Source organism: Microcaecilia unicolor, chromosome 3, assembly GCF_901765095.1.
Source record: "Microcaecilia unicolor chromosome 3, aMicUni1.1, whole genome shotgun sequence".
NCBI lineage: Eukaryota > Metazoa > Chordata > Amphibia > Gymnophiona > Siphonopidae > Microcaecilia > Microcaecilia unicolor.
The window spans coordinates 74,641,884-74,657,687 of record NC_044033.1 but is presented as its reverse complement, the minus strand read 5'-3'; the positions used below and the strand labels follow the sequence as shown (position 1 = coordinate 74,657,687).

General features: G+C 46.2%; 1 protein-coding gene across 1 annotated transcript in view; it reads left to right on the top strand.

Moving 5' to 3' along the window:
• VASH2 (vasohibin 2) overlaps positions 1-15,804 on the top strand; it is a 95,260-nt gene that overhangs the window by 26,853 nt on the left and 52,603 nt on the right. The window contains exon 5 of the mRNA XM_030196047.1: positions 13,349-13,423. Within this exon, the coding sequence (XP_030051907.1) occupies positions 13,349-13,423 (75 nt within the window). The remainder of the gene's footprint in view (positions 1-13,348; positions 13,424-15,804) is intronic.

Below are 15,804 nucleotides of genomic sequence, written 5' to 3'. Positions count from 1 at the left end.
GATTTTTCCTGGCACAGAGCTGTCCTAACGAGAGGTACAGACCTGTTAGATTTCCTGCCTTTTTCCTGCGTAAAGGCAATCGGAAAAGGTTAGTGCATCTCGTTTCAATGGGGTTTGTACACAAATTGCTCATCTGCATTCCGTTTTCGTTAGCTGCTAGCTTCCTCGGTAAAAGCCCTTTGATGCATGCAAGGGATCAAAATGTCCTCGTTGGAGGGTCCTTAAAGGCTCATTAAGCTTTAGTGCATCTGCCTCTAGGTTCTGTGAAGAGCTGTGACTTACCCAAATCACTTCTACCCTGTGTGGGAGGTGGGAGCTCAGATCCTATCTTTAAAGAATCATTCCTAGGCCCTGATTCACATTAGGGCCCAGATGCACAAAACCTAACGAGCCCACAACTTGCGTTTTAAACTGGTTCCAGCCAGTTTAAAACGCAAGTAGTTCACCCCGGGCATGCACTAAGGGCATTTTCCCTGCCACGGTAGCAGGCAACGAAAACGGAATGCAAATGATTGAAAAGCTATTATAATGAGCTGCAGTACCATTGCAGCCCATTATAATCAGATGCACTACCGTTTTTTCGATTCCCTTACCGTAGGAAACCTAACGAGATGTCTGACCTCTTGTTAGGGCTCCTGTGAGGGAATCGGAAAGGAAAAGGGCCCCCAAAAAAGGTAAGAAAAAAAAAAAAAAGCAGGGAGCGCATGTGAGGGGCGTCCTTTAAGGACGTACTCTCCCTGCGCTTCTGAGAGACGTTTTTTTTTTCGCAGTTTTTTGCTCTGCCGGCGCTCGTGTTTTTTTTCCCCCTTCTATTTAACTTCGCCGCGCCACTTACCCCTCCACAGTGAAATTTTTCTATTTTCCTGGTTGCCGGAGAATCGGGACGTCCCTTTAGATTAGGCTCCTCTTCCTGGTCTCTTCAGCCAATCAGAGCGCGTTTCGCTGACAACAGCCAGCTAAGCCCGCTTTGATTGGCTGAAGAGACCAGGAAGAGGAGCCTAATCTAAAGGGACGTCCCGATTCTCCGACTCAGGTACCGAAGGACTAGAGAATGCAAGTGAGCTACAACGAGTAGCTCATTTGCATTCCCTATCGTTGATGCATTCCCGTTCCCTACCGATTCGCTATGGAATCGGTAGGGAACGGGAATTACCAATGTCTTTAATGCATCTGGGCCTAAGAGCGTCCATAGGCAATTAGGGAGGGGAGGGGGTGAATCTCCTCCCCCCTCACCTGCCAAGTTCCTCTTTTCCCATTATCCCTCTGCCACATTCCTCTTTTCCCATTATCCCTCTGCCACAACAGCAAATTTTCTCCTGAGGAAACTTTAATGAACAGCCAGCTTGGCTTCTAGTGCTGACAGGCCCTGAAGAACCCTGGCCCCTCTTTTTGGCCTAGGATTCTTGTTGAAGGGAAACCTATAAAAGGGGGCAGGGTACTCCAGGGCCTGTCAGCGAGGCCTAGTAGGCTCCTCATTAAATTTTCCTTATGAGTAGGTGCTCCATGGACTGGCTGCTCTTTACCACAGAAGTGCTGTGGTTGTAGGCCTGGATCAAGACATAGCAGTGGCACTTTGGCATTTTTCAAAATATGATGCTGGAGGCATGTGCCTGCATTGCTTATGCCAAATTCCTGGCCTGATCACTGCCAAACTGAAGGACTGACCTGGGGGGGGGGGGGGGGGAGGGAATTTTCTCCTCTATCTTTCAAAGAAAAAAAGCAAATGACATAACCAACTACCGCCCGGTAGCATCCATCCCTCTGGCAATCAAATTAATGGAAAGTATAGTAACCAAACAGCTCACTGACTACCAAACCAAATTCTCAGTACTACAAGAATCACAATCGGGATTTCGATCCAACCACAGCACCGAAACAGTACACCACTCTCCTAACCAAATTTAAACAAATAATTGCAACTGGCAATAGTGTACTTCTCCTACAATTCGACATGTCCAACACGTTCGACATGGTAAACCACAAAATACTATTAAATATCCTTCGGGATTGGAGGAAACGTACTTAATTGGATCAAAGGCTTCCTTACCGCAAGAACATACCAAGTGATATCAAATTCGAATACATCATCACCATGGAAACCAGAATGTGGAGTACCCCAAAGATCACCGCTTTTACCGACCCTTTTCAACCTAATGATGACACCTCTAGCCAAATCGCTATCCAACCAAGGCCTTAATCCTTACATCTACGCAGACGATGTCACAATCTACATCCCGTTCAAACATGATCTAACAGAAATCATAGATGAAATCAAACACAGCCTCCAAATCATGAACTCATGGGTGGATGCATTTCAACTAAAACTCAACGCAGAAAAAAACACAATGTCTCATCCTATCATCACAACATAACACAAACAAACCCACCACAATAAACAACCCAGACTACACCCTCCCTGTTTCAGATAGCCTGAACATTCTCGGAGTTACAATTGACCGAAATCTCACACTAGAAAGCCATGTGAAAAATACAGCAAAGAAAATGTTCCATTCAATGTGGAAACTCAAAAGAATAAAACCTTTCTTCCCAAGGGCAATATTCCGCAGCCTGGTACAATCAATGGTGCTAAGCCACCTAGATTACTGCAGTGCCATCTATGCCGGATGCAAAGAACAAATCATAAAGAAACTCCAAACTGCCCAAAACACAGCAGCCAGGCTCATATTTGGAAATACGAAAGCGCCAAACCCCTAAGAGAAAAACTACACTGGCTCCCACTTAAAGAACGTATTGCGTTCAAAATTTGCACCCTGGTTCATAAAATCATTCATGTCAGACCTTATAGATTTACCAACCAGGAACACAAAAAGGTCAGCACGCACATTCCTGAATCTCCACTACTCCAGCTGCAAAGGACTAAAATGTAAATCAACATATGCATCCATCTTCTCCTACATAAGCACGCAACTATGGAATGCACTACCAAACATCATAAAAACAATGCATGACCTAACAAACTTCCGAAAATCATTAAAAACCAACCTGTTCAAAAAGGCTTACCACAATGATCCATCCTAAATACCAAACAACGAAATTTATACCAGAACTGAACAAAACTGAACTCTCTATACTTGGTTGCTTATATACTTTGTCAGTAATGAACTCTAACGCAATACAACTTTATTTCTCATTCCGTTAATGAACTCTCTATACCTCTCTATACCTGACTGCTTAATTTACTCTATCACTTAGGAACTTTAATGCAATACCACTTTGTATTTCTCATTCCGGAAATGACGATCGCCATTACGGCATAATGTAAGCCACATTGAGCCTGCAAATAGGTGGGAAAATGTGGGATACAAATGCAACAAATAAATAAAAAAATAAATTTACATTTAACACATCAAACTCATCTTCCAGTTAGTGGTGGAACAAAGCACCATTCTGCTCAAGAAATGTTTCCAGTTTTTCATAGCCAGGGTCCTTGGCCTGTTATGTCTGCCTTTTTAGAGCTGCCAACGGGGCCAGCTTTTTCAGTGGGAGATTTAGGGTATGCCTGTGGCACCAGCGATCACCTCTTCGTCCAATGGCAGTAGGAGACACCTTAATAAAACGCAATCTCCCGCTCCCATGGGACCAGTCCCACAGCTCTTATCACGACACTGGTCCCGCGGCAGCTGGAGATGACAAACCATCTGCTGCTGCTGGAAGTCGAAGCTTCTTAGCGGGTGATCCTAATGGGAGATTTGGCAGGTCTGCAGGGTATACAGTGCTAGTCCTCACAGGCCTTGGCCTGATCTAGTATATTTATTTCTAATACACTAATAGCTGTCTATTTTTTTTTTGTAATTTGGTATTTTACTTGCCCATTAACTAAAAGCTTGTGGATATGACCAACAAAATGAAATAGGCATTCTGAACAGCAATGTATAAAAAACATTAAAGAGAATAATTTTATATATTTTAAAATCAAAGCAAGAGATGTTTTCAGAAGCTTGTGGGCAGAGCCGTGCTTGGGGTCTCTGGTGCCCCCCTGCAGACTATCAGTTGGCGCCCCCCCCCCCCCCCCCCCCGTCTAGTATAAAATGCCATAAATAAATAAATATAAACTTTTAATGTTGAGCACCTGATTATCAAAGTGCACATATTCCAAACACTATAATGAAAATAAAATGATTTTTTCTACCTTTGTTGTCTGGTGACTTTGTTTTTCTGATCATGCTGGCCCAGTACCTGATTCTTCTGCTATCTGTCCTCTTAACTCCATTTCCAGGTCTTCCTTTCCATTTATTTCTTTACTTTCCTCCTTTCTTGCCTTACATCCGTAAGTAAAAGCTGGGTCCTCTGCAGACTTCATTGTCAAGTGGATCCAGCTTCTGCCTATTTTCTCCATCCATGTGCAGGTTTTCTCCCTTTTCCCTCATCTCATCTCCTTCCTCTTTCTTCCCTCCCCTCCATCCATGTCGATCATTTCTTCTCTCTCCCTTCCCCTCCATCCATCTGCATCGCCTTCCTCTGTCTTCCATCCCCTCCATCCATGTCCAGAATTTCTCCCCTTCATCCACGTGCATCTCCTTCCTGTCTTCCCTCCCCTCCATCCATGTCCAGCAACCCTCCTCTCCCACCTGCCCTCCCCTCCATCCACCCATGTCCAGCACCTTCCCTCTTTCTCTCCTACCCTTCCATCCCGTGTCATCCCTCTTTCTCTCTCCATCCTTCCACCCATTACCCTCTCCCAATCCTTCCGTCCATTGTCTCCCTCTATCTCCCCTTCCTTCTAGACAGTTCTATTTCTCGACCCTTTTCCATTCAGCATGTCCTCTCACCCCATCCTCTACCAGCGTCTTCCCTCATTCTGACCCCTCCTTCCAGCATTTTTCCTTTCTCCCTCCTTTCATCCAGCATTTCTCAGTCTGACAGCTAGGGTCTCCCCCAGTTTCTCCCCAGCAGCTTCTCTCTCTCTCCTACCCATGTCCCCTCTTTCTCTCCCCATCTTTCCACTCATCTCTCTCTCTCTCTCTCTCTCTCTCTCTCTGTACCCCCTTCCATCCAGCATCTTCTCTCTAGCTCTCCCCTGCTCTTTTCCATGTCCCTGACTCTCCCCTGTTCTTTTTCATGCCCCCTCTTTCTCTCCCCATCTCTTTCTGGCTCTCCCCTGCTTTTTTCCATGTCCCTGGCTCTCCCGTGCTCTTTTCCATGACCCCTCTTTCTCTCCCCATCTCTTTCTGGCTCTCCCCTGCTTTTTTTTCCATGTCCCTGGCTCTCCCCTGCTTTTTTTTTCCATGTCCCTGGCTCTCCCCTGCTTTTTTTTTCCATGTCCCTGGCTCTCCCCTGCTCTTTTCCATGGCCCCTCTTTCTCTCCCCATCTCTTTCTGGCTCTCCCCTGCTTTTTTCCATGTCCCTGGCTCTCCCCTGCTCTTTTCCATGGCCCCTCTTTCTCTCCCCATCTCTTTCTGGCTCTCCCCTGCTTTTTTTTCCATGTCCCTGGCTCTCCCCTGCTTTTTTCCATGTCCCTGGCTCTCCCCTGCTCTTTTCCATGGCCCCTCTTTCTCTCCCCATCTCTTTCTGGCTCTCCCCTGCTTTTTTCCATGTCCCTGGCTCTCCCCTGCTCTTTTCCATGACCCTTCTTTCTCTCCCCATCTCTTTCTGGCTCTCCCCTGCTCTTTTCCATGTCCATGACTCTCCCCTGCTCTTTTCCATGACCCCTCTTTCTCTCCCCATCTCTTTCTGGCTCTCCCCTGCTTTTTTTTCCATGTCCCTGGCTCTCCCCTGCTCTTTTCCATGGCCCCTCTTTCTCTCCCCATCTCTTTCTGGCTCTCCCCTGCTCTTTTCCATGTCTATGGCTCTCTCCTGCTGTTTTCCATGTCCCCTCTTTCTCTCCCTCTCTCTCTCTGGCTCTCCCTCTCTCTCTCCTACCATTTCCAGCCACGTTCTCTTCTCTCCCTCCGGGCCTCTTTACAGTTCCAGTTACCCAGTTCCAGGCTGGAAATTTTGGGACAGTCCTGCATTTCTGCCCATTCTATGCTGTTGCATTATGGGACTCGAAGCACTCAATGGGCACTACAAATCCCACACTGTTTTGGGATATAAGTTCAAAACCAGGATTGCCCCAAAATCTCCAGCCTGGAACTGGATAGCTTGGCAGCTCTGCCCTTTCCTACCCTTCATGCCCCAACATCTGCCCTGCCCTTGCCTACCCCTTTCCCCATCCTTCCTTGTAACTCAACATCAGTCCTGTCCTTCCCTTCCCCCATAGCTCAGCATCAGTTCTCCTACCTACTCATTGTTGAGAACAGTCCTGCCCTTCGCTCCCCCATCCCCCATAGTCTAACATCTCCTCTTCCCTTCTTACAGATGGACCCACATATAGGCAGTCCCTTATTTCTAATCTTTTTGCTATTGTTTTCAATAGCATTTACTATCATTGTGGGTTATGTCTAGATAGCCCCCCCCCCAGTCCAGCACTGCTGTTTTCTCTCTCTCCAACCCCCCCCCCCCCGAGCACCGCTGTTTCCCCCCCCTCTCTCTCCAACGCTTTGTTTTCTCCTCTTTCTCTCCCCCAAGTCCAGCGCCATTTTGTTCCCCCCCTTCTCTCTCTCCCCCTGTGTCCAGCGCCCCTTTTGTCACTCCTCCCTCCACGGACTGTCAAACTTTAGCAACGACGAAAGCACACTGGCCACATCATTCCCTCGCTCCTCCGAGTCCTGCTGTCGCTCACACACTTCCTGTTTGCGTGAGGGTGGGACTCGTGAGTGACAAAAGCAGAGGGAAGGATCCGACGCCGGCCCGGCTCAAATCAGCTTCTTATTGCTGCAACAAAGTAAGAGAAAACTTGACAGTCGGGGCCCGGAGGTGGGAGAATGAGAGGGAGAACAGAACGTGGTTGGTGGTAGACTTGGGAAGGGGCTGGGACTCGGGAAGCGTGTTGTGGAACGGTGGGTGGGAGGAAAGGGAGGGGAGGAAGCACAAATTTAAAAAAATGTGCCTGCCTGCATTTTTTTTTTTTAATCTGTTTAAAATCCCGGGGGAGGATATGCGAAGGGATGTTGGGTGGGCGGGCTCCAGCGCTGCTGTCGGGATCCGGGAGCTGAGGTAAGTGGCGGCGGTAAGCATGGCGCGGCGGCGCCCTCCAAAGGTCGGCGCCCCCCTGCCATGCTTACCTCGCTTACTGGGTTGGCACGGCCCTGCTTGTGGGAATGTAATAAATTTTGAATTAGCACAAAGCTCAGGTGGTAGATTTTTCTAAAATTTGGGCCCAGCATAAGAGTCCACTTTCAGGTACTGATTAATCAAATGCATTTGGGAGAAGGCACTGCCGCAAGCAGTGCTTATGAGGAAGGAAGAGTTGCAAGGTTGGTAATCCACTAACATATCCCTGATATAAATAGGGACCCCGAGTTTAAAATTGTGGAATTTTACATTCTGTTTTAAAATACTCTTATCAGCTATCACAGTTTAAGTACAAGGCTCACGTGAGGCTTGTAGCTGAGGCCAGTGACTAGATAGGCTGCTACATTCTCAACCAGCTGAAGACTTTGGTCATATGTTTTGGGCACACCAAGAACAATAGAATTGTCATCATTAAGTTTGTATTAATGCAAGCCTATCTAATAGTCAAACAGATCCATCCACATTTTGAGCCTCCTTAGTTACACAGAACAAGCTCCACGTATCCACTTCATAACAGAGCTAATGCTGCTTTGGTACCAAACCCAGCTCTGGACCCACTTTGACAAGGTCCTACAGATATCTGTTTTTATCAATTGAATTGAAACAGCCTTACATTTGCTCAAGAAAAAAAACATTAACGTGACAATTCCCATAGTTTAAATTTTTTTCGGGGGGCTTTTTGTGAAATGGCTTTTTATTTATGTATCAGATTTATATTCCACTTTTCCAGTACGTCTAAGCGAGTTACAACTAACAATCATAAAACCAAAAAACATGACGACAATAATATAAAAAAAACATGTAACATACAATAACTCCTTTAATAAAATGCCTCATGAAACAAATGCTTTTAAACATTAGTAATGAAGTCATTTGGTGCATTTGCAGAGGAAGAGTGTTTCACATAGTTGGTCCAACAATAAAAAAAATTTGCATGAACGATTTTCCTCAAGATGAACCTGCTGAAAAGAAGGAATATCTAGAGTGTGGCCTCTTGTAGTGAAGTAGGAAAAAATCTTTCAACATTTTACCTTACTGTAACCCAGAAGACTTCACTAACCATGCAGGTCAACTGGCATTTTCAGCTCTGCAGGGTTTTATAAGATTCCACTGCGCCTGCTGTCGTTAACTCGGAAATTATAGAAACTTCCATCAAGTCGTGATTGGAAGAATTATAGGTAAGGCAAAAGCACCTCTGCACCCTGCTGCCTCATCTCTAGCACAGACAAGGAAGGGTCTTTTGAGATTCAGATGTTTCCTGAATAGCTTGTATTCCTTTATGGACAATTGGATAATCAGTAGAAATAAAACAATACAAAGAGTAAAAATACGATGATCCAATGTAATACATTTTTTGACAAGCTTTGAAGGCTAGAACCTTCTTCCTTAGGTCAGGACAGTATCAGAGCAATCTGCTAACTTCCTCAGTCCCATGAATGTACCAGATTTAGGCCCAGATGCTCAGAACTCCAGCACTGTAGCGACCATAAAAATAGCCATACTGGGTCAGACTAATGGTCCATCTAGCCCAGTATCCTGCTTCCAACAGTGGCCGATCTAGGTCACAAATACCTGGAAGAAATCCAATTAATAGCACCATTCCAGGCTACCAATCCCAGGGCAAGCAGTGGCTTCCCCTGTGTCCATCTCAATAACAGACTATGGACTCCTTTTTTTAAACCCAGATACACTAACCACCGTTACCACATCCTCTGGTACCGAGTTCCAGAGCTTAACTATTCTTTGAATGAAAAAATATTTCCTCCTAGTTGTTTTAAAAGTATTTCCATACAATTCATTGAGTGTCCCCTGTTCTTGTACTCTTTGAATGAGTAAAAAAGCAATTCACCTCCACCTGCTCCACACCACTTAGGATTTTGTAGACCTCAGTCGTATCCCCCCTCAACCATCTCTTTTCCAAGCTGAAGAGCCCTAACCTCTTTAGCTTTCCCTCATATAGGAGCAGGTCCATCTTCTCTATAATTTTGGTTGCTTTTCTTTGAACCTTTTCTAATTCCGCTATATCTTTTTTTGAGATACGGCGACCAGAATTGAATGCAGTACTCAAGTTGAGGTTGCATAATGGAACAATACAGAGGCATTATAATATTTTGGTCTTATTTTGCATCCCTTTCCTAATAATTCCTATCATCCGGTTTGCTATTTTGGCTGCTGCTGCCGCACACTGGACAGAAGATTTCAACATATTGTCTACAATGACAGTTGGGGCTTTTTCTTGAGTGCTGCTGACTCCTAGCGTCAGATAACTATGATTCGGATTGTTCTTCCCAATGTGCATCACTTTGCATTTGTCTACATTAAATTTCATTTGCCATTTGGATGCCCAGTCTTCCAGGTTCCTAAGGTCTCCCTTTAGTTTTTCACAATCCGCATGCGTTAAATCACCTCACTTGTTGTGATTTACAGATCATTTATAAATATGTTAAATAGCACCAGTCCCAGTACAGATCCCTGTGGCACTCCACTATTCACCCTCCTCCATTGAGAAAAATGGCAATTTAACCCTACCCTACCAAACACTGAAAAACAATTACCGCACAATTCTCAACACTAACGGCATGCAAATTATATGCACGCAGTTAGTGTTGAGCATTGGAAGTTAAAGGGGGAGGAACGTGCCTGGCGCATGTCCACAAGAGCTGTGTGGGAGGCACAGCTCTAGTGCGCAAGCCCGGTTAAGAGGGAACAGCTGTGGAAACCCTGGGTAGAAAGTAGTGGGGGTGGATAAGAAGAACTGAAGAAATTGTTCTGAGCTTCAGCTGGACAAGCGTAGCTGAGTCTAACAGGGAAACCACAAAAACCTCCTGCATCCGAAACTGGACTAGCAAAGATCAGCTACCTATCCCTCCCTCTACTCCCAAGGGTCTCTCCTCTGCACTCATCCTAATGCCCACTTGGAGCTGTCTTTAGGTTTTAGTTGTTAGGGCAGGATTTTTTTTTTTAATGCCATTTTTCTGGGCATTGGAAGGAATCGCTAATGGCATGGTTTACATACATCACATTTTGATACTGTTTGCATAGAATCTTTGGTCGGTCGCTGCTTCCATGAACGATAAAAGCAACACTGAAACCTTTTGTGCAGTAGGCACACAGTAACATGCATGCTAAACTGGCTGAAACCTGTCTAAATGAAACCTTACAAGTCCTGGTTAGCTTTGAGCATTGGGGCCTTAGAGCAGGGGTTTTGAACCCAGTCCTCAGGGCACACCCAGCCGGGTCGGGGTTTTCAGGATGTGACTGGCTGGATGTGCCCTGAGGCCTGGGTTGAAAACCTCTCCCTTAGAGAGGGTTAAAAAAATGTGCTGATCCCATTCGCTGTTTTTTTAATGCTTCTGTGCACACACCAGCTGGCTTTGTTTCAGTAGGATCTCTTCCCCCCCCCCCACCCCAGTCTCCAGTGTACACAGGTTTCTTTCTTTTTTCATAGATCAGAAATCCTTAGGGGTCCTTTTACTAAGCCGCGTGGCCCTTGCAGTAATTTCATTTTGACGCGTGTTTGCTATGCTTGCCGGAAAATATTTTTATTTTCTGGCGTGCGGGCGGTAATCGGCATTCTACGTGCGTGGGCCATTACTGCCCGGTTACCGCGTGAGACCTTACCACTCTGTTAATGGCTGGCGATGAGGTCTCAGACCCAAAATGGATACATGGCAATTTTCATTTTGCCACACATTCATTTTCGGCAAAAATTTTTAAAAAAGGCATTTTTTTTTTTTTTTGCAGGTGCGCTGAAAAATGATTCTGCGCACGTGCCAAAACATGCATCGAATGGGGCGCCCAAGTTTTCATGAGGGCATCCTCGCAGGACGACCCCGTAAAGGGGCGGGGCAACCCATATTATCGAAACAAGATGGGTGTCCATCTTTTGTTTCGATAATACGGTTGCGGACGCCCAAATCATGAAATTTAGGTCAACCTTAGAGATGGTCATCCTTAAGTCGTTTTTGAGATGGTCATCCCCAATTTTCGGCGATAATGGAAACCGAGGAGGCCCATCTCAAAAACAACCAAATCCAAGCCATTGGGTCGTGGGAGGAGCCAGCATTCGTAGTGCACTGGCCCCCGACATGCCAGGACACCAACCGGACACCCTAGGGGGCACTGCAGTGGACTTCAGAAAAAGGTCCCAGGTGCATAGCTCCCTTACCTTGGGTGCTGAGCCCCCCAAACCCCCCCCCCCCACCCAAACCCCACAACTGTACACCACTACCATAGCCCTTAGGGATGAAGGAGGGCACCTACATGTGGGTACAGTGGGTTTCTGGTGGGTTTTGGAGGGCTCACGTTTTGCCACCACAAGTGTAACAGGTAGGGGGGGATGGGCCTGGGTCTGCCTGCCTGAAGTACACTGCACCCACTACAACTGCTCCAGGTACCTGCATACTGCTGCGATGGACCTGAGTATGACATTTGAGGCTGGCATAGAGGCTGGCAAAAAAGTATTTTTAAAGATTTTTTTGAGGGTGGGAGGGGGTTATTGACCACTGGGGGAGTAAGGGTAGGTCATCCCCAATTCCCTCCTGTGGTCATCTAATCAGTTTGGGCATCTTTTTGATGCTTGGTCATGACAAAAAATGGACCAAGTAAAGTCTGCCAAGTGTTCGTCAGGGACGCCCTTCTTTTTTCCATTATCGGCCGAGGACGCCCATCTCCTAAGCCCGCCTCAGTCCCACCTTCGCTACACTGCCGACACGCCCCCTTGAGCTTTGGTCATCCCCGCGACGGAAAGCAGTTGAGGGCGCCCAAAATCGGCTTTCGATTATGCCGATTTGGGCGACCTTGCGAGAAGGACGCCCATCTCCCGATTTGTGTCGGAAGATGGGCGCCCTTCTCTTTCGAAAATTCACCTGTCAGTGAACCATGGGGACTTCACTCTACCGCAGGGATTTTCTCAACCCAGTCTCCGAAAATAAACACTTCACTTCGCTTTCCATGCAGAAAAACATTGAAACCTCGCATGTTCTTACAGATTCTGTTATTTTTGCTCTGAAGGTGGAAAAAGCCTCAGAACCCCATCTTGAGCACACCTTCTTTTGCTACAAGACTAGATAGGGTAGTTCATGTCGCTGGCAAAAAAAAAAATCTCCTTTGTGCGTGCTTAGAGTGAATTTCTTGTAAACCTCCAAATAAATCTGGTGAAACACCTGTTTTTTTTTTTTTTTTTCTAAAACGTTTAGAGGCCCTTTTACTAAGCAGCGGTAGGGCTTATGTGCAAATAACGTTCACCAAATTGGCATTACTGCAGGGGTAGCACAGATGCCCTGTGGTAGTTTTGAAGTTGGTGCGCACTGTTTCCTGTGGTAGAAGATAATTTTCTACCATGGGGTGGGGGGGGGGGGGGCGTTCCTGGCGGTAAATGGCAGTTCGGCCACATTGGCGTGCACTGCCTGATTAGCGCGTGAGCCCTTACCGCTAGGTCAGTGGGTGTCAGTAAGGGTCAAGGACTCAGACAGTAAATAGCCGTGCAGTACTTTCAATTTTAGCGCACAGCCATTTACTGCCCCGTTTGTTTTAAATGCCTTTTTTCCCAGCCGCTTAGCAAAAAGGTGTGCTCAAAACGGGGTTCTGAGGCTTTTTCCTCCTTCAGAGCAACAGTAAGAGAATCTGTAAGAACATGTGGGGTTGCAATGTTTTTCTACATGGAAAGGGAAGTGTTTATTTTGGGAGTTTAATAATGTGCTTCACAGCCTAGTTTATATTTGGATCACGCCCAGCCAGTCTGGTTTTCAGGATATCCACAACGAATATGCATAAGACATGCATGAGATAGAACGAAGGTAGTGTGTGCAAATCTTATGCATGTTCATAACAAAGGCAAAAAAATATTTTAAGTCATTAGTGATCAGTGCAGGGTAGAGGAAGCAGTTCTTCAGTATAGAAACCTAAGATACCAGAGGGAGAATTATCATATTTTAGATTATAGGTTTGGAAAAAAAAACCCACAAGAATATTTGTAATAACGAACATTTCAAAGTACAATCATCACTTGTACCAAGTGGATGGTAAACCACAAGGACTGCCAAAAGTTCAGGCAATTTTAACAGGGGCATTCCATATGTTTTTAGAACATATTCATGATCTGTGCATTCAGACTTGAGGTGCTCCAAACCTCCCCCCCCCCCTTTTTTTTTTTTGCGTAAGGTACGTGGGTTTTAAAATTTTGACTCTCTCTCTTTTATTTTTTTGTCTCTAGGTTAATGGAGACAGCAAAAGAAATGACCAGGGAAGCATTACCCATCAAATGTCTGGAAGCCGTCATTCTTGGGATGTATCCTTTCTGTGTGGTATCTTCTAGGTTTGTGTTTATGCTAATCCAGACAGATTTTTCCATGCTTTCTCCACAGAATTTTGTCTGTCCATAGTTCCTTTTCTCTGTGACCATGCCAGTTTCAGATGCTTTCTCTCAAGGAGCTATGTGGCTCCTAAAACTGCAGTGAAATGCGTGTTTTAAAAAAAATAAAATTATAAAGAACAGACAGAGGTTGGGGTGTGTTACTCCTAATCTTACATGCTCTTCCTGCTGCCCTGTCATGGTTGCCCTGAGTTTGTTCCCTGCATGAAGCTGTAGCTAAATCCTGTTTGTTTGGAAATTCACGTTGGGCGCATCTTGTCCTGAGCCGCTCAGTTTCACGTTAGCAAAGGAAAACATTTTCCTATGTTGTGAGTAGATGAAGGGGGTTTGTGCTCACCATCTTGTCCTGTTAATATCTGAACATGCCAATCTCTTCCTTGTTACTGGGGCCAGTGTAGGGACTGTTTTCCATAAAAGTTTTCATTTCAGTTCAATTCAGCCCCTGAACCTCCTTTCCTCATAACCCGTTCATGCCTGTTTTTTTCAAGGCTGAGTCTTGCGCAGGGCTGGGCACCCACAGTTCTCAAGGTCTGCAGTTCAGTCAGGGTTTCAGGATTTCCTCAATGAATATGCATGAGATATATTTATTTATTTATTATTACATTTGTACCCCACACTTTCCCACTCAGAGCAGGTTCAATGCTTGGGCTCAGATTTTGAAAAAGATGTAATTTCAACCCCCCCCCCCCCCCCCAGCTCTGAAGTGTTTTGGTCTGAACAATAGACCTCCCCCTTTTCGGATTCATCTCTGTTCATGGAATTTAGATATGGTGCTGGGTGTAAGAAATTGTGTTTGCATCCAGCTTTGCTATCACTGGGATGTGTGCCGGGTAGATATGGGGAGCCATTGGTCATCGCTGCGAATGAACTATGAGAAATAGATTTAGGATCTGTCAAGTGTATTTGATTTGGACTGGTCACTGTTCAAGATGGGATACTGTGCTTGGGGGGATCTTGGTCTGACTTAGCATAGCTTTTCTTATGTCCTTGTTTGTAATGGCAGACCTTATCGAAATTTTGAAGAGAAGCTGGTCTTGGTTTCTGGTTAGGGTAGAGTAGCAAGTGGAAACATTCTATTCATCCCAGTCTAACTCAACTTGACTTCGTGTTAGTTGGACTCTGCAAGCCCAGAAGAGGCAAACTTTTTTTGAAGCTGAGGTTTGGTGGTGATAATGGATACACATGTGGGGATTGGCAGGTATCACATCGTAGAATTTCTTTTAAGTACATAAGTATTGCCATACTGGGACAGACCGAAGGTCCATCAAGCCCAGCATCCTGTTTCCAACAGTGGCCATACCAGTTTACAAGTACGTGACAGGATCTCAAAACTGTACAATACACTTTATTCTGCTTATCCTAGAAATAAGCAGTGGATTTTCCCTAAGTCCATTTTAATAATGGCTTATGGATTTTTTTATTTTAGGAAGCTATCCAAACCTTTTTTAAACCCTGCTAACTGCTTTTAACACATTCTCTGGCAACGAATTCCAGAGTTTTATTACACACTGAGTGAAGAAATGTTTTCTCCAATTCGTTTTAAATGTACTACTTTGTAGCTTCATTGTGTGCCCCCCTAGTCTTAGTAGTCTCAGCGGCCAATTTGAAGAGCGATCCAGCAGTGGGGGAGGGTCAGCGCCGGCAGCGGGCAGGCAAGACTGGGGATCTTTCCTGCCTGCCCCGAAGAATTCGCTGGACAACCTCGGTGGCTGGAGGGGGGCAGGGGAGAGAGGAGAGTCGCTGGACATGGGTGGCTGGAGGGGGGGCAGGGGGAGAGGAGGGTCAATGCACATGGGTGGATGGAGGGGATTTCAATGCAGGGGGCCCGGCTGGGTGGCGGACGGAGGGGGGGAGCCGCGGCGACCTCGGGATGGGGTGGATGGGGGAGCAGTGACTGCGGCGACCTCGGGAGGGGGGGGTGGAGGGGGGGAATGGTGGTGACCCTGGGGGGGTGGAGGGGTGATCTCGGGGGGGGGGGGGAGCGGCAGCGACCTTGGGGGGCGTGGCGGTGAGGGCGGCAGGGGTGGGGCCTCGTGCTGCTATTGTGCGGTTGGTCAGTGCTGCGTGTGACATCAGCCTGATCTACAGAGCCTAGCAGACCAACTCCGAAGAAAGCCACAGACACAGGCAGCAAGACGCATAGAACGTTGGAGGTGAGAATTATTATATAGGAGGAAGATGGGCATCCATCTTTCGTTTCGATAATATGGTCGGGGACACCCATATCTCAACATTTAGGTCGACCTTAGAGATGGTCGACCTGAATATTGAGATGGTCGACCTTAGAGATGGTTGTC